Genomic DNA, 22,838 nt, shown 5'->3' with positions numbered 1-22,838 from the left:
AACTAAAGTCCCTTAGCCTCCTTGTATCACTTGCCGCTCCTTCCATTTATCCACGGGGCGAACAACTATCAATTACAGAGCTGATACTGCCAGAGGTTGCATGCATGGATTTTGCTGCACGAGATATACTGCACGGATAGCGGTCACTGAATGTGGACACCCTGCGTAGCCACTGTCATCGCCACCTCTTCCTCTTCCTCCTCCTCCTCCTTAATGACATTCTTCCTATATCATTACCAGAACCCTTGAGGAATAGGAGAGAACGGGAAACTGGCAATGGTGACTACCTACCTATACCTAGGTAGATATGAGAGTATACTTCCGTACGCTGGGATACTTACTTGTGGTGTGGCTGGAGGCCGACCCTGCATTAGTAACACAGCCTACAGCCCGAGTCGTCTCCGCCCGCCAAGTAGCATTACGCACACGCACTCCAGAGACGGAGGGTGTGCGACACTTTGGCGCCACGTTCAGTTGCCAGCGCCAGTGCCAGTGCCAGTGCCTTGTTTCTACCTACATCCGATCAAACCCAAACCAACCAACCGATCTGGTGGACAAGGCAAATTTCACTCCCTTCCCCAAACATCATATTTCCCAGATCCCGACTTTGAATCAATATATCGAGCAACCCCTCGTCAGCCCAACTTTGCTCAACTTGATTGTCCACCCGTATGTCCTCTGCGCGCCACCTATCCGACCTCGCGTACGAAGACCCGCCCATCGTCATCCGGTCTTCGCCTCCAAGTTCCTAGCGAAGCCGGCCGCTGCGACCCGTGTCCCTCAGTGTTCCTCCGACGTGGACCGACCCTTGGCCTGCGACGCTCAGCGCTCAGCCGCCCTTCGATTCGTGGGACCAAGCTGTCGTCACAACCGCCCCTCCCACCCTCTCAACCTTCATCTTCTTCCTCCATCGTCGTCGTCAGGTATTGTTCCTTAGCCGCGCATCGTTCTCGCTCTCCGATAACACCGTCAACCACCACGACCGAGTCTTGTTGCTTTCGCACGTCGCATCATTATTTCGCCTGCGTTGGGCCCAAGCGCTCCGCCGCCTAATCGCACCTGGCTACCTACCTACCTACCTACCTAACCTACCATACTTTTGCCCTTACGCCGCCGTCTCTTTTGCCCAGCACATCCGACAGCCCGCTTTCCCCGAACCACATCCAACCTCCTGCCAAACCGGCCATCGCGTGCCAGTCAATCGTTCCCCCGTTCACAGATACCACTACCCAGTCACCCTCTGACGACAACACACAATCGCCACAATGTCCAAGGTTATGCGAAGCGTCAAGAATGTGACCAAGGGGTACTCCAGCGTCCAGGTCAAGGTCAGAGAAGGTCCGTCGCCATACTCGCTCCCCACCCTCTAGTTTCGCTGCTAAAACGTTGCTTCTCTAGCCACCAGTAATGATCCATGGGGCCCGACCGGAACCCAGATGAGCGAAATCGCCCAGCTCACGTACAACACGTAGGTTCCTCGTGCCCGATCGTGCTAGGCCGTACATATACTGAGTACTAATGCAGATCGACCGAGTTCTATGAGATCATGGACATGCTCGACAAGCGATTGAACGACAAGGGAAAGAACTGGAGGCACGTCCTGAAAGCTCTGAAGGTTTTGGATTACTGTCTGCATGAGGGTTCCGAGCTCGTCGTTACTTGGGCGAGGCAGAGCATTTACATCATCAAGACGTTGCGCGAGTTCCAGTACGTTGATGAAGATGGCAGAGATGTCGGCCAGAACGGTACGCGCCATTTCGAATCTTTGCCTGTTATCTCCGGGCTTGCCTTGCTAACAGCAGATCAGTGCGTGTTGCCGCCAAAGAACTGACAGCCCTTATCTTGGACGAGGAGAGGCTACGGGCCGAGAGAAGCGACCGCAAGTCATGGAAGTCTCGCGTCACTGGTCTCGAAGAGTACGCACCCCAGCACACCAGCCCTACTCAGCCGCGCGTCCGCCGCCGGATGAGCAACGAGGACGACACCGAGTACAGACTCGCAATAGAGGCTAGCAAGCAGCAGGAAGAGGAGGATCGCCGGAAAAGAGCGAGTCGCGCTGCCCACGAAACCGAAGATGACGATCTTGCCAAGGCCATTAAGCTGAGCAAGGAGGAGGATGAGCGACGCCGTCGAGAGATGGAGGATAATAACGCTTCGCTGCTCTTCGACGACACTCCCGTCCAGACAACGCAACCCCAGTATACCGGCTTCAACCAAGGTTATCAGCAAGGAAGTGCCGTCGACTTCTTTGCTAACCCCATCGACCAAAACCAGCTGCAGCCTCAACCCACCGGCTTCATGCCCAATGCCTACACGGGATACCAGCAGCAGCCGCAAGCTACCGGGTTCCCCAACGGCTACGGTGGCGGCGGCTTTGGAATGCAACCAAACATGACTGATCCCTACGGACAACAACAGCAGCAGCAGCAGCAGCAGGGCTTCCAACCACAGCCGACCGGCTACAACCCCTACGCCCAGGCACAGGTTCAGAGCCCCGTCCCCCAGGAGCCCGTTGCGCAGCCTGGAAGCAACAATCCGTGGTCTACAGGATCGATGAAGCAGGGAAATCCAATGAAGCCCATGCAGACAGGCTCCAACAACCCTTTCGCATCGTCGTTCGGCCGGCCGCAGCCCCAGAGTCAGCCTTCCATGCCAGCACTTGGCGCTCTTCCCGAGCAAAAAACACTGTCTACCTTCAGTCAACCCAGCTACAATCAACCTAGCTTCAACCAGCTCCAGGCAACTCCCAACCAAGGCACAAATGCCTTTGGCACCCCGCAGAAGGAGCTTACAGAGCACGAGGCCAAATTGAATGCTCTGCTTGCCGGGGGAGATGGCATGGACACATTCGGCAACACAGGTCAAACGCGTATCCCTGCGCAGCACACGGCTCCTGGGACGTTTGTCAACAGCGCGGGCACAGGGGCTCAGCGCCTTACGGCGGAGGCGACCGGGAACAACCCGTTCCTCCGATCGCAGTACACAGGCATGCCCAACATTTCATATGGAGGTACGCAAATGCCTGCTGCGACAGGTCCCGCTGGCATTAATGGTAGCAACAATCCGTTTGCGGTGACGAGACCACAGCAACAGAACGCTCAGCCGCAAGACCTCATTCAATTTTAGGTTGTTCTTCACGAATAAGAGTGCCTGGTCGGTGCCGTAATCTGATCGGCATCATTACAGCAGGCGGCACTCAGTGTGTTGACCAAAAATGGGGGTGGTGTTCCTTTTTCTTTTTATTCTTTCCCCCTGGTGCAGATTTAGGTGAGAGGATGGGGATTTAGCTTGCGATGCGGATACATACCCGTCAGAGTACTCAACTTGTTCCTGTTCATAGTTGGCTGGCGGTTTGCTCCTCTTTTACATTTACACAGCTTGCGCATAGTGCTTTAGAACGAGCCAACTATTATTTTCACGGCTCTTGACCATGCTATTAGAAGCAAGTGCTCGAGTGTGCTTGTAATGGCGTTATTCTTGGAACGGTGGGTATATCTGAGTTTAGGGTGACGAGCGAAGGCCCCTCCCGTTTCCGAGTTCGTCCAGCTCGACATGATCTTCAGAGTCAATGGGATGAAATCCAGGAGCTTCGTAGGCTGGCAGGGAATTAACCCGGGACATCGAACCAGGCACCAGCTGCGATAAATTTGACGAACAACGTCTTTGATCTTCCAGCCGGCTGTCTACTCCCTAACTGTCAAAGCGCGCCAAGTCAGTCGAGTCACCTCGATAGGGACCATGTCGGCGTTCTTGCAGCAGCAATCTAAGACAATGATTGGACAGGTGATAAGGTACTCTTACTAATAAACCTAGGCCGAAGCTACCTACATTCACCTGCTCTGCCTGCTTCTGCCTGGGGCGCTCCGCGAGCTTGTTCATTGGTCACCTACCTTGAGCTTTGCTAGTTGGTCGAATCAGAGACGGTAAATGTCCTCAGGCAGCATTCGCCGGAAGCTACCTAGGTGGATAGCAGCTTCTGACCTTGGTTGGTCGGTACTTTACTTAGTAAGCGGTGCTCGTTGCACATTGCGAAGCGTCAGATCCAGCCCGCCAACCCAGAAAGACTAAGTAGGTACCTAGCAGAGCTGTCTGCCGCCACCAGCCTACTTAAGGTATTCGACTTCTTCGCATCAGCACACGGAGCATACAGACGTGCAAACCGCCATTTACCTTTGCGCAGCAGCAATCCTCCACGCGCCAGAGGAATTCAGTTGTTGCTTTGCCGTCATTGTCAACCTCTCGGCTACCTGCGCGTCCTCCTACCTTGTCGCCCTCTATTTTTGTCCCCTTGCCTTGGCCCCCTTCGCACCCCCGTCTCTAGACAGCGCGCGTGCATCCCTTCCACCCCAGCCACTTTTTCTCCACGTATCTTTCCCTTCCTTTGCGCAGCACCCATCGAGAGAAAAAAAAAACTCGACTACCGGCTGGACTGAACACACTTCTTACCAAGTCACGTCGCCAATCGATCCAGCCGACGCGCCTACTGGCCATCAATACCGTCGGCTCCTTCCGATCGGATTGCGCTGCATGTCTGTCCGTAATTGATTGTCGGCGACACATACAGCGTCCACGAGTTCGCGGGCCTCCGCCTCGTCGCGCCTTCCATCCTCTTCCTTCTCATCCTCGACCGCATCACAAACCGTCGCTACTTTTCATCGCCCATCATGTCTGGCTTCGGTAGCACTGGCTTTGGCGGCTTTGGCTCGACCAACAACCAGCCATCAACTGGTTTTGGAGGGTTCGGGGCCAACAACAACACAACCGCCACCAGTACTGGTAAGTCGAAACTCCCTTCGTCGCAACACACTTGGCCGTCTCGTTCCATACCCTCACATCTCCCGATGGCCTGCCAACTAACTTCCGTGGGCTTAAGGCTTCGGCTCTGGCAACACAGCAAGCAATGCCTTTGGATCCACCAGTAACACCAATGCTGGTGGCGGCTTGTTTGGTGGTGGCGGCGGTGGCAGCACCACAACCAGTGCTTTTGGCGGCACGTCATCGGGTAGGTTGCTCATGCTGCCGTGGGAGCGTGATCAAGGCTTGACATGGGTTTTAAGGATAGCTATACTAACTCTTATCTCCACAGGCGGCTTCGGATCCAATACAGGCACAACCTTCGGCGCAGCGAAACCCGCCTTTGGTGCCACACCGTCTACCGGAGGTGGCCTTTTCGGTGCCTCGAACAATACCAACAACGCAGCCACGACATCCACGGGCTTTGGCGGCTTTGGCGCTAATCCAACAACGAATACCTCATCGCCGTTCGGAGGAGCTTCCTCTAGCGGCGGAGGCCTGTTCGGCGGCGCCAACAAGCCCGCCTTTGGCTCTGCCACCAACACCAACACCACCGGTGGTACATCGTTGTTTGGTGGTGGAAACACGTCTGGCGGCTTCGGCAGCAACACCACCACCGGTGGCGGCTTCGGCGCATCGATGAACCCCGGAATCGGTTCCAACGTTGGTGATCCGCCAGGTACCGCTCTCACTCCTTTCCAAGCACACCAAGAGAAGGAGACTACCGGAGCAGGCAATCAGTCCAACTCATTCCAAAACGTTTTGTTCCAGGAGCCGTACAAGAAGTGGTCGTCCGAGGAACTGAGACTGGCTGACTACGCACAAGGACGCCGTCACGGTAATGCCAGTGGTACTGGAGCCTTCGGTGTTTCCAATTTTGGCAGTGGCGGATTCGGTTCGACGGCCAACCAGCAGTCATCGGGTTTCGGAACGGGCGCATCTACTGGAGGCGGTCTTTTTGGAGGCGGAAACAACACTACCAACACAACATCAGCAACCAGCGGTTTCGGCAGCGGCTCTGCCGGAGGATTCGGTGCTGGCAGCGGTGGTCTTTTTGGGAACAATGCTGCTAAACCGGCTACTGGAGGCCTCTTTGGCGGTGCCACTGCCACCCCTTCGCAACCTGCTCAGTCCGGCGGACTCTTCGGCGGCGGCGCAAGCACAGGAGGCGGATTCGGTACCACGGGCACGACCGGCGGGTTTGGTGCCACAAACACCAACACGGGCGGTGGTCTTTTCGGCTCAAACACCAACAACGCAAACCAGAACAAGCCGTCTGGCTTCAGCTTTGGGAACACTGGAGGAAGCGCTACCGGCGGCTTTGGAAGCACAGCTAATACCGGTTTCGGAGCCAACAACACTAACACTGCTGTCAGCTCCACGGGTGGTGGGCTGTTTGGCAACGCTGCCCAGTCTACAGGTGGTGGGCTTTTCGGAAACAATCAGTCGCAGCCTCAACAACAGAGCACGGGCTCGGCGTTTGGCGGAGGCGGCGGATTCGGCGCACAAGCGCAACAGTCGGGCGGCGGGCTTTTTGGAAACAACCAGCAGAAGCCGGCAACGGGCGGTGGCCTCTTCGGGGGCGGAGGGGCGTCAACTACCGGCGGCGGCCTTTTTGGTGGTGGAAACGCTCCCTCCAACTCGTTCGGCGGTGCCAACACAACCAACAATAGCGGCGGTGGGTTGTTCGGGGCAAAGCCAGCAACCACAGGTGGCGGTCTCTTTGGATCAAACACGACTGGCCAGAACACGACCACTGGAGGCGGCTTGTTCGGAGGTGGGTTGGGCGCCAACAACAACAACAACCAGCAGCAACAGCAGCAGCAGCAGACTGGGCAGTCCTCCTTATTCGGTGGCGGCCAAAACCAGACGAAGCCTGGCGGTCTCTTCGGCTCATCTCAGCCTGCGGGTGGTGGTTTGTTCGGAGGGCAGAACACGCAGCAGCAGGGTTCCTTATTTGGCAACAACAATCAACAGCAGCAGCAACAACAACCCCAGAACTCGTTCCTTGGCGGCTCACTTCTGGGCAACTCCCAAGGTGTGAACTCTGGTCCCCAGTCCCTCACGGCTAATATCAACGACGTGTCTGCGTACGGCTCGCCGTCCTTGTTCTCCAACCTCCAAGGGTCCGAGACGCCCAACCCAGGCCCGCTTGCTACACCCCTTTCTAGCAAGTCCAAGCCCAGACGCAGCTCCATTCTGCCCATGTACAAGCTGAATCCTGCATCAGCCGCTCGTTTTGCGACTCCTCAGAAGAGGGGGTTCGGGTTCTCTTACAGCACATACGGCACTCCTGGCGGTAGCCCTTCGAGTGCAGCGAGCACTCCTGGCGGTGCCAGCCGGAGTTTGCTCGGATCTTCGTCGTTCAACCGGAGTCTGAGCAAGAGCGTATCAACTAGCAACCTGAGGAGAAGCTTCAATGCAGAGGACAGCATTCTTGCGCCCGGTGCTTTCTCATCCAGCTCAGGACCTCGATACTACGGTCAAAATGGCAGCGTCAAGAAGCTGATCATCAACAAGGACATGCGCAGCGACCTGTTCTCAACCCCTACCAAGGATAAACCTTCTTCCGACCAAGCCAATGGTTCTCGCAAGCTATCAAAGAGAGTTAGCTTTGACACCAGTACGATGGATGCCCCCGAAGGTGATGACGACGAAAGTGTCATCACGTCTACTCCCAGAGGTGGCGCGACCGCACAAGATGCAGCACCCACTGGTGCCCATGTCAGCGGGACCAATTCATCAGCTGGGACCTCCGGAGAATCGGACCCAAGCAAGGGCAAGGAGCTTGCTATCGTTCATGAGGAGGATGCATCGTCACAGGCTATCATTCATAAGGAAGGTCTCGATGCGGCTCCCGGTGCTTACTGGATGAGTCCCACCAAGGAGGTTCTTGCTTCCATGAATAGAGTGCAACGCCAGCAAGTCACAGGCTTCACTGTTGGCAGGGACAACGTTGGCAGTGTGCAATTCAAAGTTCCCGTCGACCTCACGAACATTGACCTTGATGAAATCTTCGGAGGGATTGTCATTCTGGAAACCCGTTCGGCGACCGTCTACCCCATCGCAGCCAAGAAGCCCCCCGTGGGTAAGGGCTTGAACGTTCCGGCAACCATCACTCTGGAGCAATCTTGGCCGCGTGGCAGAGACAAGCGACCTAGCAACGATGCTAAGCGATTCCATAAGCACGTTGAACGCCTTAAGCGCATCGAGAACACAACGTTTGAGAATTACGACACTGAGACGGGCATTTGGAAGTTCTCGGTCGAGCATTTCACAACATATGGTCTGGACTACGACGAGGACGAGGACGAAGCTGAGCAGCCTGCCGGTGAACAGCCCCGCCAAGACGTTTCTTTCGATAATGCCTCTCAGCAAGACTCGTATGATTCCGAGTCTAGTCCTCGGGAAGATGACACATTTGATTTTCGCAGAAACAAGCGTCGCGCCTTGCCTGGGGCGTTCGACTACCGGGACGAGGACTTTGAGGTTCAAGATGCTCAGCGACCTTCTCATCCCCAGTCTTTTTTAGGAAATAGCTTCGCGGGTTCGACGTCCAATGCGCTAATTTTGTCGGCGGAGGAGACCGACGACCAGGACAACGAATATGGCCTGTCTGAGGACGAGGATACGGTGGGGACACCCCTCAGACGCCATCTCGCCGCGGAGCAAACAATCGATCCGCCGCAGGACGATGTTGCAGTCCCTACAAGCGAAACACCGGGTGGCATTCTAAGGGCGAGAATGCGAGCACTGAAGGGTTCGGCTACCCCCATGAAGCTTCAGGTCGCCGGAGGAGACGAATGGATGGATATGCTTCAACGCTCTGTCAGCCCTCAGAAGAGAGATCGAGCATTTCTGCGAAGCGTAAACGAGGCAGCACTGCAACCGGCTGTCCAGGACGCTGAAGCAACGGGCCAGAGAGGCCGAGTCGTATCTGACGGGCGCGGCTTCGCCACAAGCATCGACTTGATGAACTCGCTGTTCGAAAGGGCCAAGGCGCCATCTGTGCCTGCGCCTTCGAGAGGATTTGTTCAGGTTGGTGAATACTTCATGGTCTAGGATTGCCCAACCCGGTTGACAAGGCCGGGTTCGGGGCCCTGGGTGGCTTTCCTGTATCTAAAATGTGACCATTTTGACTAAGACGAATATCATTTTAGTGGCCCTATGAACGACAGACCAAATCTTTTGTTGACCAATCCGATCTGGGTGAAGCCGACCGCTCCTTTTACAACTCCATGAGGCCCAGTTGGGGACCCGACGGAACTTTGATTTTTGCCTCCACCCGCTCCTCTCTCGAGGGCGCCGGCAGGCGAAACACGGCCGACAACCTCATGATCACCAAAAACTTCATCCAGGCCCAGGGTCGCGAGATCCAATCGGCCAAATTTTCCAATGAAGTACGTGGTAATTTTCCCGGGGGAATCGCCGAGACACCTGACTGACCAACAAACAGGCCTCCGCAAAGACGCTTGAGAACCAGATACAGATGACACGGATAGAGCTCGCAGGGGGTGTTCCCAAGCCGTCTTTGCACCCTGTATCGCTCAAGTCTCTTTTCCACGACCAGGACGTAAGCAACCCGGCCAGTATGCACGAGAAACTCGTCTGGGAGCTTGCGAGCATTCTCTTCGACGCGACTACTGCCGTCAACGAGACAGCCGAGGCTGAAACCCGTAGAAACGCCTTGTCGCGGTTTTGGGCAGCGCTTGTCGACTCTGCGTCATCAAGGTCCGTCGCTCTCGCGAGATCAGGTGAAGAAAAGGCCATTGCTGCCTTGTCTGGTCATCGGGTTCAGGACGCCTGTAAATATCTCCTCGACGGCAAGAACTTCCGCCTCGCCACCTTGGTGTCCTTAATTGGCAGCAATGATCAGTCAAAGAAGGACATGCGCGAACAATTGAACGAATGGCAAGAAGCCAACTTTCTATCCGAGTTTGCTGAACCCGTTCGGGCAATCTACGAACTTCTCAGCGGCAACTCTTGCGTTTGCGAGGGAAAGAAGGGTGTTCCCCTCGAGGACCGCATTGAGTCTTTTGTCATCTCCGAGCGATTTGGACTGGATTGGAAACAGGCCTTCGGCCTCCGTCTGTGGTATTCCATCCCACGAAAGGGCGATCTTTCTGATGCCGTCCGTCTTTTTCAAGAGGATGTTGCCCAGGACAGGGAGCAGCGACCACAGACATGGTATCTTGAGCAAGGCATTTCAGCGCTCTGGCAAGACCAGGATCAGGATCAGCGCGAGGACCTGTTGTGGGGCCTCCTCAAGCTCTTCGCGGACGAGGAGACCAACCTGGAAGCTGTGTTGCGGCCGGAAAATAGCCAGCTGTCGCCTTTCGACGTTCGCCTGAGTTGGCAACTCAGCCGCGCCCTGGTCTCTACCAGCAAGGTGTCCTACGGACCTGGTGCAACCGAAAAAGCGGATGCCCTGACCATCTCCTTCGCCGATCAACTGGTCAATGAAGGAAGTTGGCTCGAAGCTACCTTTGTCTTGCTACACCTCAGTCAGCCCGAAATGAGGGCCAAGGCTGTGCAGGACAACCTCTGCCGTCACGCCGGCCTTCTGGGACCGGAGACCGGCCCCAACTTTGTAACCCTCACGCAAACCATGAAGGTTCCGTCGGCATGGATCTGGGAGGCTCAGGCTCTTTACATGAGGGCCGTGAAGAAAGATGCTGCTGCTGAGGTGCAGTGCCTGCTCCGCGCAGCCTCTTATTCTGAAGCACACGAGGTCTTCGTGCACAAGGTGGCTCCGTCTTCTGTTATCAGCCGCAATTATGACGAGTTGGCGGCTATACTGTCTCGCTTTGATGGCCACGATGACGACATTGCAGGTTGGACTCTTGGCGGCGAGATTTACAAGGCGTTCCTGGAACTGGTGAACTGTTGCAGGCAGCGACAGCAGGTTCCCTTGCCCGTGCTCGAAAAGTTGGTCGCGGGCCTGCCAGCAATGCGTGAGAATGCCGAAAACGCCAACATCACGAGCTTGGCAGCCATCTCTGAGATGGGATCAAACGTGGCCAAGGTTATAGTGGAGACGTCCAGAAAAGAAGAGGTACGTCGCGGTTGATGTATATTCACGATGCTTGACAGTCCGCTAACATGTTTTTTCCTCAGGACGTACCCCGAGTTCTGGGTCTTCCACTCACAGAGGATGCCCACCTCAAGCACTCTCTTCACCTTAGCCTTTCCTACTATGAAGGGCTCATGGCCGGAGCCAGGTAAACAAACGTTCCATGATCATGTGAGGCGGTGAACAGGAAAGGAGAATGCTTTCTGGAGTTGGGCATCGTGTTTCGCATGTCCTCAGGGGGGAGGGGGGAGGAAGCAATAATGTATTATGCTGTAGGTGTAGATGCATTCTGGGTTTTCTACCCAGCCTGCCATTTGTATTGCGAGTATGACATTGTCCACAGGACAGCCATTAATTATCTTGTTCAACTTTGTCATGGTAAAACTTTACATGAAGTGTGCGCAGTATCTGAGAGTAGTGACCACGGTCGTCCGATTGTGTCTAGACGAAAAAGAAGAAGAAAATCGTCTCTTTTTTCTGGCCTGACGTGAATACGTTGCTTATGACGCCTAACCATGCGTCTGAACCTGAACAATGCGTGGGCGGGGTCAACCAACCCCGTCGCTTCGTTCTCAACGGAGGTCCTCTATCACGGGCACAAAAGGACCGTGCTGATGTCTTCCAACTCCGAAACAGTGCACCTCGCCTGGGGGATGAAAAGCACGACACCCCATGGCCCAACCTAAGAACTGGCCGACCCGGCTTCCGTACCTCTCAGCGCCGGCACACTCTCGGCTCCTTACCCCGGCTCAACGGCAAGCCGTCAGCCAGAAGCCGGCAGACCTACCCGACATCCCAGCGCAAGCCACAATCCTCCCGAGCCCGCTGGTCAAGATCACGCCTATCACGGATGCCAGGCACCCGGCCAAGGGCCAGAGCGGGCTCTTTGCGGCGCGGCATCTCAAACCGGGAACGTTTGTCTTGCCGTACCTGGGCACCGTGCATCCGGAGATGGCGTCCCAGTCGGACTACGACCTGTGGCTGGACCGGGAGGCTGAGATCGCGGTGGACGCTGACAAAAGCGGCAACGAGGCGCGGTTTGTGAATGACTATCGGGGGGCTGCGGACAGACCCAACGCCGAGTTCCGCGAGGTCTGGTGTCAGAAGTTCCGGCAGCGATGCATGGCGGTTTGGGTACTACCCGAGGGGAAGAACGGACGTGGGAAGGGAGGCATTGGGAAGGGTGAGGAGATTCTGATAAGCTATGGCAAGGGGTTTTGGGGGGGACGAAAGAACTACCAGAGTTGAGATTCGAAATGGGTGACGGACACTCGCTAGTGAAGTCGTTCGTTCGTTCCACGGTCGCAACAGAGGCGAAGGGTGAAGGGGGTAAATCTCTTGTCTTTGTTAACAGAGTGAATCAGTCTACAATCAATACAGGATGAACGGTTCATTACGGAGTTGGGCAAATGCAGCCAAATGACACCAAATTGCTGATGAATCTTCGTCAACGGCTCTGTTGCGAATACACACATTGGTTAGAGTAATGTAGACATTATTAAGAATAAGGACTGCAGAGGCAACACACCTCCTTGGGTCTGTGTCTTTTTACATATGTCTTCTGGCGACCCAGCACCTTAGGTGTGTTTTCTCATGTGCCATTTAGCCATTCCCTTCGTTCATTTTGGTACATGTGATATTGGCAAAACCTGAGGGTACCGACGCGTTCGGCAAGAGTTTCGTGGCGCAGCAGGCCGGCAACCATCGAGAGATGTTCGTCGGCATCTCGCAGGTATTATGAGAACCTCTTCAGCACGTTTGAGTGAGGCGTCTAGTCTCACACGACAATAAACCTACTAACGTGACAGAGTATCAGTACAGAGTATTCGTACATGCTCAATAATTCAAGGCGAGAGCCACCGGAGCCGACTAGCCGACTAGCCGACACTGGGAGGCGTGGCTTCAGGCCGGGCAAAGTGATTGGTGGCCCCGAAAGGCATGCAAGGCCTCCCATGTCTTGACCGACGTCAACGATGTTGTTTTTTGCTGCTTGGCTACGCGGTGTTTTCCACACTGGGTTGGTTCTCAGTGAGGAATGGTGGAACGGAACTAGGAGGTGAAATGACAAAATGCGCAGCATCCACCTTGAAGGATCCAACTTCAGGTGGCACCATCGAGTCCTTCGTATTCCACACAGCCCGACTCGGATGTAGATATGTGCAACGCCTCATTGGAGCCTGGCTTTTGGGTTATAACTGAGCCCGAGACAAAACGGTGCCTGTAACCATCTGATGCTGAACCACTTAATAACACACAGGCGAGGGGAGCAGCACATTTTCGGCTATGAAGCAGATGACCATGCGGTGCGGATACACGGGACAGGAACATGATTACTTGCTTGGCAGTAAAGAAACTCTTGGGCTGGGACTCGTAAACCAAGCAGCGCCCGCCGACCACCGACCTACGCCGTGTTCTCAGGTGAACTCCGCCCAAGCCTCTCACATACGAATACAGTAGTGTACATGAGCAAAATGCCAAGTCGACTGCGGATTGCCCAGGCTTGCCCAGAGGCGCAATTAAGCGAGCTCGAGTATACAGACACTGTGATCACTGACGGGCGAGTGGGACGACTGAGATGAGTGTGTGGTGCTCTGTACAGGACGTATGTATTCGCACGGGAAGACGGTGTGACTGTGGTCCGGAGTTCGGGGCAATTGTCCTGAGGTAGGTAGTCCAGTGGGGAAAGCACTATAGGTAAAGTACAGACGACGTGTGGTCTGACACGGACGGCCACTAACAGCTTTCGTCCCATGCATGAGCGTAGTGGTTAGTTTTCTATCTCGGAGGGAGGCCCCTCCCCCCCGTGGGCACCCCAAGCCATGTGTTTGGGCATGTTCATCCCATATGATCTACGCATGCCTTTTGCCTGCTTTCGCTCACTGTCATTTGCTCTGTGTGTGTCCATAAAGGTAGCAAAATCGAGTTGTTCTTTTCTCGTGATGCGTGCATATATTTGTGTGTGTGTGTGTGTGTGTGTGTGTGTGTGTGTGTGTGTGTGTGTGTGTGGTTCCTTTTTTTTACTTGGTTTGAATACTGCTTACACAGCAACAGCAGACTTCCTTCCACTCGAAAGGGGGATATCTCTGTCCCTACCTGGCTCATCACAACTCCTCCCCCCACCTGCCACCACCGACTGTATTGCTTCCTCGCCTCGCACAGCTTCAGGACTCATGCGACTGCTGCCTTTTGCCTATTGCCTTTTGAATTCCTAACTTTCCACTCTCTGGGGTGCGTGTGTGTAAGATTTCAAGAATACGAATATCAAGAAACAGTCGAAACTCTTATGTCCACTTATCGCCTCCTGTCTACTTCGGGGACCACTTCCGCGCTCTCTCTGAACCACCAGGAAGGCATCCACACTACCATCCTTTCCACCCAGGCGCCACTGTCTGCGCATCTTCAAGCAACACGAAACGCGAACAGAAGTTGTAAAAAGCTGTACGCCGCATATTCCACGTAGCCACTGATCTCACCTGTTTGCGGCGCCTCGAAATCCCCACGCTGTCGCACTATCCCTTATCAGATTGCTCTAATCATAGGCGGTAGAAGTTCCAAGTGCGCTGTCAGCGACATACATACTCGAAAGACTCGATCGCACATTTCCTCGACGAAGCCGACGACGACAATTAGACAACAAAAGCAACACTCGTCTCGGGCGACTTTCGCCAGCAATGGCGTTTCTACGCCAGACGTGGACGCTTACCGTGAAGAACTGGAAGATCATCCTTCGTCACGCCGTCGCTGCTGTCTTCATCGCCTTCATCCTGCCCTTGGCTCTGACGACCTTCTTCAGCTTTGCAAAGAACCTATTCGTGCCGCCGGCCGTTTACGGCATCTCAGACCCGAGAACAGTTCGATCCCTCCCGGATGCCCTCGACGCTGCTGCAGGTTCCGGTAGGGAGACCGTCGTCTTTGTGAACAACGGCTTTTCCGGAGGCGACATTGACAGCGTCATCGACGTCCTGGCAAACTCTGTCGAGAGCGCCGGCAAGACGGCTCTCCGCCGCTCATCCGTTACCGATCTTGGTATTGATTGCCCTACCAACCTTCGCGGTGTCTCCCAGTGTTACGGAGCCGTTGTGTTTCAGGCCTCTCCGTCGGAGGGTCCAGGCGATTACTGGAACTACACCCTCCGCAGTGACGGAGCGCTGCGTAGTATCGTTGTTGATGTCGATTCCGACCGAAATGATGCCCAGATCTATTTGTTGCCGCTGCAGAGGGCCGTCGACGTCGCCATCGCGTCCATTCAGTCTGCTTCATCGTCGGCGTCCGCATCATCGCCCATAGAACAGGGCCCCCTCCCAGAGGCCGTCAACGAATACCCCTTCACGTCCATCACCCAGGAAGAGCGTGCCGTAAGGATCCGCATCAACTATCAGAGCGCCATCACGAACTGGATGGGCGTGGCGTTCATGACTAGTGTTCTTTTTGTCACATACCACCTCACCGGGTTTATCGCCACTGAGCGCGAGAGCGGCATGATTCGTCTGGTGGATGCAATGATGCCTGTCAAACGCACATGGCACGCACAGGCTGCTCGTATCATCTCATACCACATCTCGTTCAGTCTCATCTACATCCCCGGCTGGGTTATCGGATCATTGGTGTTACGCGCTGGTGTTTTCGCCCGAACCGGCGTTGGGATCGTATTGATATACCATCTACTCAGCGGGATAGCCATGGTGTCCCTCTCCATTCTGGCCTCGTCGCTCTTCAAGAAGGCTCAGATCAGTGGCATTGCCGCCGTACTCGCCATCATACTCCTCGGAATTCTTGCACAGTCCATCTCCTACCCAAGCACTGCCACTGTAGGCGTGCTTGGTTTTCTGTTTACGCCTTGCAACTATGTCTACTTCATCACTTACATGGCGAGATGGGAGCGAGAGGATTTGCCAACTAATCTGGCCAAGGTTGCCCCAGACAGTCCATGGCAACTTTCCGGCATCATTCTCTGGGTATTCCTGATTGTCCAGATTTTTGCCTACCCTTTGGTCGGAGCTTTGGTTGAGTCTTGTCTTCATGGCACTACTACCAAAGGCAGGAAAATAGTCTTCAACTCGAGCGAGTCCCAGGGTGGCGAGGCCCGTCCAGACAACGACGACGCCGCTGTGCGCTTGCAAGGTTTCACCAAAGTTTACAGCCCCTCGCGAGTCCGCCGTCTTTTTTCCTTCATCTCGCACCCTCGCGATCCCGTTCGCGCCGTCGACAATCTGACTTTGGACGTTCGTAGAGGACAGATCCTGTGTCTATTGGGCGCAAATGGCTCTGGGAAGTCTACAACGCTAGATTCGATTGCTGGGACAAGCAAACTTACGAGCGGTACCATCACCATTGACGGCACTGGCGGTCTCGGAATTGCGCCCCAGAAGAACGTTATGTGGGACGACTTGACGGTTGAACAACACATCGAGATTTTCAACAGGCTCAAGAGCCCGGGACAAGCTGCTTCTAAGCAGGAGATTCGTGACCTCATTAGGTCTGTTGACTTGGAGCTAAAAAGAAAGGCCATGTCGAAAACGCTGTCGGGAGGCCAAAAACGCAAGCTACAGTTGGGTATGATGCTCACAGGAGGAAGCGCCGTCTGCTGCGTTGATGAAGTCAGCAGTGGCATCGATCCTCTCTCTCGACGCAAACTCTGGGACATCCTCCTGGCCGAAAGAGGAAGAAGAACCATAATCCTAACGACGCATTTTCTGGACGAAGCCGATCTCCTTGCTGATCACATCGCCGTGCTGTCTAAGGGCACTCTCCGTGCCGACGGCTCCTCGGTCGAGCTGAAAGACCGCCTCGGTGGTGGGTACAGAGTACACGTGCACAAAGACACGGGAATCAAGAACGCTCCGGATGTGGATGGGGTTCAGAAGAAGATTTCATTTGATCTCATTAGCTACATTTCGCCGTCTTCGACACTTGCTGCTCAGGTAATCCGCACTCTCGAGGCATCTGGAATTCGCGAATATCGGTTTTCGGGACCGACCATTGAGGATGTGTTTTTACAGTTGGCCGAAGAAATCCGCGGAGAATCCGGCGACGTCATGGCCGACTCTGGATCGGACCTACATGAAAAGAGAGCGATCTCGGCCGCATCGGCCGAAGCCCTTCCCGCTGGCGTTGTGCCCCGTGGTGGGCTGCAGCTGCTTGATGGCAAGCAAACCGGCTTTATGACACAGGCAATCGTCCTCTTCCGGAAGCGAATCACCATTCTGAAGACCAACTGGATTCCATACCTAGCCGCATTTGCTCTGCCCGTGGCAGCTGCTGGTCTCGTCACCCTATTCATCCAAGATCAAGAGAAAGGCGGGTGTGCGCCTTCCGAAGAGCGTTCGCTCGATCAGGCAGAAGGGATCAGTCTCACAGAGTTCGCCTGGAAACTTGTGCTTGGCCCGACCTCGAGATTCGATCTCAACACTGCCGCTAGCGTCCTTCTCCCTGTGTTCAACATCGCCGCCGGTGGCTCCGGCTCCGAGGTCGCAGCGCTGATTCTCACAGAGAACGCTACCTTTGCAGAGAGTTTCCAGGCCTTCCAAGACACCATCTTCGACCGACGGCTAGAGACTTTGCCAGGCGGTATCTGGCTAGGCGATGAGTCGACGGTACCAACCATCGCATACATGGCCAACTACAATGGTCTCATCAACCCGCTGCTCACCCAAAACATCTTTAACATGCTCCTGAGCAATGTCACAGTAATGATGTCCTGGGCGCCTTTCGCTACGCCCTTTGCTAGTTCGGATGGAGACGGCCTGCAGTTCATCGTTTACAGCGGCATTGCCCTTGCATGCTACCCAGGGTTCTTCGCACTATACCCCAGCCTCGAGCGCCGGCAAGGGGTGCGCGGGCTCCAGTACAGCAACGGTGTCCGTGTTTTGCCACTATGGTCGTCTTATCTCGCTTTCGATTCTCTGATTGTACTTGCGTCCACGGCTCTTGTCACCATCCTCTGGGCCGCCCTGTCATCCATCTGGTATCATATTGGCTTCATCTTCGTCGTGTTCTTGCTCTACGGGCTGACTGCGATCCTGCTGGCGTACGTAATATCACTCGTCTGCAAGACAGCGTTGTCCACGTATGCCTGGGTCGCGGCCGGACAAGCAGTCATGTTCCTGGTCTATCTGATCGCATATATGTGCACCGTAACGTTCTCGCCCGTTCCGCGCATCGACGACAACATCCTTGTAGTTCACTTCGTCATCTCGGCTGTCGCACCTATTGGTTCAGTTGTGCGCGCCATGTTCCTGGCCTTGAACCTCTTCTCGACGGCTTGCGATGGGCGTCAGCTCGCATCGAACCCGGGTGGCATTCTCCAATATGGGGGTCCTATCCTGTACCTGCTCCTGCAGTCTCTCGGCTTGTTTGGCGTTCTACTGTGGGCTGACAGTGGCTCCGTTGGATCTTCAGTCCGGCAACTTTGGCAGCGGCGTTACCAAGAAGAATCGGAGGACGCAGAGGTGTCTGATGAGGAAGTCGCTAACGAGGTGGCAAGAGTCACTACACAGAGCGGCGACGACGGCTTGCGGGTTATGCATCTGACCAAAACATTCGGGAAGAACACGGCCGTCGATAATGTGAGCTTTGGGATTCAAAGGTCTCAGGTGTTTGCGCTTCTCGGGCCCAATGGAGCTGGCAAGTCGACTACCATTTCTCTCATCCGCGGTGACATCAAGCCCAGTCGGAACGGCGGCGACATTCTCATCGAGGACAAGTCCGTCATCCATGATCTGCCCGCTGCCCGAGCAAATCTTGGCGTGTGTCCCCAGCACGACGCGATGGATCTGATGACGGTTCGCGAGCACCTCGAGTTTTACGCTCGTGTCCGTGGAATTCCTGATATTGACCACAACGTCAACGCCGTGATTCACGCGGTCGGTTTGCAGGCGTTCTCGACCCGAATGGCGCATGCTCTCTCCGGGGGTAACAAGCGTAAACTGAGTCTCGGCATTGCTTTGATGGGCAATCCAAAGGTTCTTATCCTCGATGAGCCGTCTTCGGGCCTGGACGCGGCCGCCAAGCGAATCATGTGGAAGACGTTGGCCGCCACGGTCAAGGGCCGATCCCTCTTGCTGACGACGCACAGTATGGAAGAGGCTGACGCCCTCGCAAGTCGCGCCGGTATCCTTGCCCGGCGCATGCTTGCTGTCGGCACTACGGATGACCTCCGTCACCGTTTCGGCGACGCCCTTCATGTTCATCTGATAAGCAAGACAGCCCCCCATACGACCCCCGAAGAAACCGAACATCTCCGCCAATGGGTCACGGCCACTTTTCCCGGAGCTGATGTAGAAGAGAAGACATACCACGGCCAGATGCGCTTTTCCATACCTGGAAAGGACGTTCTCGGGGTTTTTGGTGGCGACAAGCTCCAGGATATTACACCAGCAGACAATATCTCATCCAGTGCGGTTGGCCAGCTGGCTGTGATGTTGGAGGAGCAGAGGGAGAATCTGGGCATAAATCATTTCAGCGTTTCGCCGACGACCCTGGATCAGGTCTTCCTCGCCATTGTCGGGAAGCACAACGTCCAAGAGGAGGGATATAAGGCCCCCAACAAGAAGCCCTGGTGGCGATTCGGCGTATGAATGACTGAACTTACGCGGAGATGATGAGGAACGGATGGAAAGAGTAGAAAAAGGCGATAAGTTGGGATGGCTTCGAGATACCCAGTAGGACACCGACCTTGCTACCAGTACTAAGTAGTTCTTGAATGTAATAGATGATTAATCATTATCCATGCGTAAGCAACCATATAATTAACGTTGACCCATCGTCATTGCGGTCGCTCGCTGTTCCCCCATGGGAAATCGCATAAACACCGCCTACCTATTGGCTGTATCTTTTCTTAACCTTCGGATCCTCTCAGATGAGTGACATCGACATCCCCACGACAAGCCACGATGCTACGAACACAGTTATCGTTTTTACTCGCGGCTAACGATGCTCTCCACCTCTACTCTCATGCTCTTCCCTGTAGGGTGCGAGGAAGGGGGGCCATGGATGGGAAACACAGAGAGCACAAGCATTGACGTACTTCTCTAGCTCGTTTTCGGTAGCATCTTAGAACGGTGTCCCTTCTCTCCGGACTTGGGACGACTGGCTGGAACTTGAAAGATTCCACATTGGCGGCGAACTCGGGGGGCTATAGTTGGACTTCATATGGGCGACAGTCTCCTCGCGTACGCTAGCCAAACCGAAAATGGTCTCGCCCGACTCATTGGCGTGGTGCTGATATGGTGGATCAGAGGCAATCGACGCATCGTCATCTCCGAGATGGCTCGACTTCACGCCGGATATTCCCCAGTCGGCGGTGCCCTTCTCTAAATTCCTCGGCTTAGGGAGGCTTGAGTACGCCCGCGTTGGCTGGCCTCGTCGCGTCTCGGTCTGGTGGCTGGGAGCAGATGAGAGGTTCACCCTGCTCATGAGCCCAGGGAACAACTTTGTCAAGAGCGGCCGAAGAGTCGGCAGACAGGCGCATGTCACGGCCGACGAGATTTCGCCGATGGACCAAAGGGAGGCATCGACGTTGGCCCAGGTGAAGTCGGCGGGTATGTTCAAAAACCGTATACGCACTATTGATATGGCGACGGTGCTGGCGGTGTCAACAGACCGGCTCATCGGAAAAGAGGCCTAACACAAGACGGGCCAACCAAGATCGGCAAACTCACAAGAATCCCAGGCTGAATATGCCTATGAGGAGTATCTTTTGCTTCCGCGGCAGGCTGAGGTGCCAGAATATGGGCATCGGTAATGCGAAAACGGCGACATCGGTGATGATGTTGCCTGCGGCGTTGATGTACCATTGAGGCTGGTTCGGAATACACTTCGATTCCACCCCCTTGTCCCAGAAGCCGGATACCGGTATACATTGGAGTGCGGATATGAACAGTTGGGAGGTCGACCAGGCGCCCACAATGAGCAGGGCGGTGGCATAGACCCTGCGCATTCTTGGCACCGCCATTACTCGGTAAAACTGGCAGAGGAAGGATAGTTTGATGCAAAGGAGGGCAATGTTGTAAAACACTATCGATATGTAAAATGATTTCATGTACTCCGTGATGTCTGCTGGGGTGAGAAGGACAATGTGCCTTCCAAGGCCGTGTGTTGTCACTGCGATGCAGGTTAGCAGGCTGCTTGTTGCAGATTATATCCAAATCAACTCACTTAGGGCTATGGCGATACCGCAGCCCGTCGTGGCCAGCTATGCAGTACTGGAATCAGTCGTCATTCCCCGTATGGCCAGCAGCAGCGCCACTTACAAGGGCAGCGACGGCCAGATAATCGTCAACGCCGTACGAACGAATGATTTTTGTTCTCGTGTATATTCTCAAGCCAACCATCACAGTCGTGAAAAGAATACAGAAAACCACAGACCCAACAACCGTTGTTCTCTTGTCGTCGCCGTACACTTCCGGAGGGATGGTTGCATCCATTTTGGCGACGGTGGCTTAGAGTTGTTGTGTAGATGGATGTAAAGCAATGAGAGTAACAGACCAGACAGATCCTCTGTTGAGCAATAAGTGGCCGGCCAACGAACGGGCGCCGCCCGTGTTTGAAGGTTTAGAAGTAGAGAAGCTGTGGAGAAGAATAGATGAACTCTGGCGGAGATGTCTACGAGCCTATGGGGGATAACGGCAGAGATAGTACAACTAGTTGTGAGTAAGTAACAGCAGCAGTAGCAATGAAGGTATGTAGGGGTTTTTGGAAGGTTCGAGCTTAAGGATGGAAATGAGAACTGCTAGAGCTTCCCAAAGAGGGTTTGCGCAAAGGATTGATTGCCTTTTAACCGTGGAAAAGAGTCGGGCACATCGTATCCTTACGTGTTGGTAGTGTCCATCGTCACCGAGTCATTGTCAACTTGCATGTCAGGAGGTTCTTAACGCCGAGCATTTCATCAGGGAATAGGCGCGCACAGTGTCTTGCGCGATATGTTACCGAGCATGAGGAAACGAGTTTGGAACAATACAAGTGGGCGGCGGTCCCTCGTTCCGTCGCTCATTTTACCCACTCAAGTCGCCTGACGGCCCACAAGTAGCGTCGCGAAGCCGCGGGAAGAAACAGGATTCTTCCTCGTTTTACAACTGGTCGCTGTTGAAGAGTGGCTTAGGGACCGTGGAGAGGGATCGTAAGGGCATAATGGCGTGTCGGGTAGTGACGGGGGCTTGTTCACAGTTCGGGGAGTTAGTCTGTGCTTCCTTCTTTGGTTCTTGATATCCGTTCAACCTTCCCACTCATTTTGATAGTAACAACAATAGCTGCGAATAGAGGGATGCGTGAGAGACCATGTGGGATCCGGAAGAGGAGAGTATCGGTAGCGAGAAGGCAGTCACGCCATTGAAGCGAAGGTGAGAGACTTTTCTTGAGAACTAGCAGACCACCAATACTTTGGGCCAGAGAAGAGGTGAACCAACTGAGGATCGAACATCGGATAGAGGTTTGAGTTTCATTCCTTCCGCATCATGTATGCATTTTTATGGGCTGGCTGGGATGCCCATGTCAGGATGGATACCTGTCCAGTTGCACGACTTAGCTTGCTCGAGCGGCAGCAGCAAGGACGACTCCAACCACACACAACACACAAAGGGGAGCCAAGATAGAAAACAGAAGAGTGGTATAAGGAGATATGTGGTGACAGGAAACGTTTGTATGACAGTTCCGATTGCCACCTCATATGTTGGTGGTTGGAATGTCCAACGATTTCATTGTCCACCTTTTCCGTTGCCTCTTGTTAATCCGTCCACTTTAAGCTACCCCCCACCCCCGCCCTGTTCTTCTGTCTCTTCTTCATCCCGGTTGCTTACAAGGATATCCCGCTGCGACATGAAGTTTAAGACAAGGAGACAGTATTCAAGACTGTGGCCAACGTTGTTGCAACTAACCTCATATGATGGACCTTGGATAGACTCTTTCTGACGTTAAGAAGCTTGTTTCATAAGCCTTTCTGTTATCACTCTTAGCCGGTAATTGAGATTAAAGGAGT

The 22,838-nt window shown here is 54.5% G+C and overlaps 6 protein-coding genes across 6 annotated transcripts; 4 read left to right on the top strand and 2 right to left on the bottom strand.

Annotated features, from left to right (window-relative positions):
- The first annotated feature begins 534 nt into the window (after positions 1–534).
- Positions 535–3,495, top strand: CDEST_11265 (Putative ubiquitin interacting, ENTH domain-containing protein). Its single transcript, XM_062927421.1, has 4 exons — positions 535–1,338; positions 1,399–1,468; positions 1,525–1,745; positions 1,808–3,495. Exons 1-4 carry the CDS (start codon positions 1,266–1,268, stop codon positions 3,124–3,126), a joined length of 1,683 nt encoding a protein of 560 aa, XP_062783472.1. The 5' UTR covers positions 535–1,265; the 3' UTR covers positions 3,127–3,495.
- A 617-nt stretch (positions 3,496–4,112) lies between these two features.
- Positions 4,113–11,239, top strand: CDEST_11264 (Putative nuclear pore complex protein NUP96). Its single transcript, XM_062927420.1, has 6 exons — positions 4,113–4,776; positions 4,874–5,002; positions 5,087–8,832; positions 8,955–9,194; positions 9,251–10,849; positions 10,912–11,239. Exons 1-6 carry the CDS (start codon positions 4,665–4,667, stop codon positions 11,017–11,019), a joined length of 5,934 nt encoding a protein of 1,977 aa, XP_062783471.1. The 5' UTR covers positions 4,113–4,664; the 3' UTR covers positions 11,020–11,239.
- A 239-nt stretch (positions 11,240–11,478) lies between these two features.
- Positions 11,479–12,164, top strand: CDEST_11263 (Putative SET domain-containing protein). The gene has a single exon (XM_062927419.1). The coding sequence runs from the start codon at positions 11,540–11,542 to the stop codon at positions 12,113–12,115; it is 576 nt and encodes a 191-aa protein (XP_062783470.1). The 5' UTR covers positions 11,479–11,539; the 3' UTR covers positions 12,116–12,164.
- A 1-nt stretch (position 12,165) lies between these two features.
- CDEST_11262 (uncharacterized protein) lies at positions 12,166–13,356 on the bottom strand. The gene is made up of 3 exons (XM_062927418.1): positions 12,728–13,356; positions 12,396–12,592; positions 12,166–12,323 (listed from the first exon to the last, which is right to left on the bottom strand). Exons 1-2 carry the CDS (start codon positions 12,945–12,947, stop codon positions 12,459–12,461), a joined length of 354 nt encoding a protein of 117 aa, XP_062783469.1. The 5' UTR covers positions 12,948–13,356; the 3' UTR covers positions 12,166–12,323; positions 12,396–12,458.
- A 518-nt stretch (positions 13,357–13,874) lies between these two features.
- Positions 13,875–19,831, top strand: CDEST_11261 (Putative AAA+ ATPase domain, ABC-2 type transporter, transmembrane domain, ABC transporter). The gene has a single exon (XM_062927417.1). It carries the CDS (start codon positions 14,539–14,541, stop codon positions 19,441–19,443), a length of 4,905 nt encoding a protein of 1,634 aa, XP_062783468.1. The 5' UTR covers positions 13,875–14,538; the 3' UTR covers positions 19,444–19,831.
- Position 19,832: 1 nt separating this feature from the next.
- Positions 19,833–22,487, bottom strand: CDEST_11260 (uncharacterized protein). Its single transcript, XM_062927416.1, has 4 exons — positions 21,118–22,487; positions 21,023–21,059; positions 20,527–20,968; positions 19,833–20,450 (listed from the first exon to the last, which is right to left on the bottom strand). Exons 1-4 carry the CDS (start codon positions 21,289–21,291, stop codon positions 19,919–19,921), a joined length of 1,185 nt encoding a protein of 394 aa, XP_062783467.1. The 5' UTR covers positions 21,292–22,487; the 3' UTR covers positions 19,833–19,918.
- Between the last annotated feature and the right edge of the window lie 351 nt (positions 22,488–22,838).

The sequence above is a fragment of the Colletotrichum destructivum genome, chromosome 7 (genome assembly GCF_034447905.1).
Source record: "Colletotrichum destructivum chromosome 7, complete sequence".
Taxonomy (NCBI): Eukaryota; Fungi; Ascomycota; class Sordariomycetes; order Glomerellales; family Glomerellaceae; genus Colletotrichum; species Colletotrichum destructivum.
Note: the sequence above shows the minus strand (reverse complement) of the source record. Positions and strands in the feature narration are given on the sequence as shown.

Coding starts and splice junctions, on each gene's coding strand:
- CDEST_11265 (XM_062927421.1), top strand. CDS start 1,266: ATGTCCAAGGTTATGCGAAGCGTCAAGAATGTGACCAAGGGGTACTCC. Junction 1,339..1,398: donor CCAGGTCAAGGTCAGAGAAG/GTCCGTCGCCAT, acceptor TTGCTTCTCTAG/CCACCAGTAATGATCCATGG. Junction 1,469..1,524: donor GCCCAGCTCACGTACAACAC/GTAGGTTCCTCG, acceptor GTACTAATGCAG/ATCGACCGAGTTCTATGAGA.
- CDEST_11264 (XM_062927420.1), top strand. CDS start 4,665: ATGTCTGGCTTCGGTAGCACTGGCTTTGGCGGCTTTGGCTCGACCAAC. Junction 4,777..4,873: donor CACAACCGCCACCAGTACTG/GTAAGTCGAAAC, acceptor CGTGGGCTTAAG/GCTTCGGCTCTGGCAACACA. Junction 5,003..5,086: donor TTTTGGCGGCACGTCATCGG/GTAGGTTGCTCA, acceptor TTATCTCCACAG/GCGGCTTCGGATCCAATACA.
- CDEST_11263 (XM_062927419.1), top strand. CDS start 11,540: ATGGCCCAACCTAAGAACTGGCCGACCCGGCTTCCGTACCTCTCAGCG.
- CDEST_11262 (XM_062927418.1), bottom strand. CDS start 12,947: ATGCTGCGCATTTTGTCATTTCACCTCCTAGTTCCGTTCCACCATTCC. Junction 12,593..12,727: donor TAGTCGGCTAGTCGGCTCCG/GTGGCTCTCGCC, acceptor AATACCTGCGAG/ATGCCGACGAACATCTCTCG.
- CDEST_11261 (XM_062927417.1), top strand. CDS start 14,539: ATGGCGTTTCTACGCCAGACGTGGACGCTTACCGTGAAGAACTGGAAG.
- CDEST_11260 (XM_062927416.1), bottom strand. CDS start 21,291: ATGGATGCAACCATCCCTCCGGAAGTGTACGGCGACGACAAGAGAACA. Junction 21,060..21,117: donor ATCTGGCCGTCGCTGCCCTT/GTAAGTGGCGCT, acceptor AGTACTGCATAG/CTGGCCACGACGGGCTGCGG. Junction 20,451..20,526: donor ATATTCAGCCTGGGATTCTT/GTGAGTTTGCCG, acceptor TGACACCGCCAG/CACCGTCGCCATATCAATAG.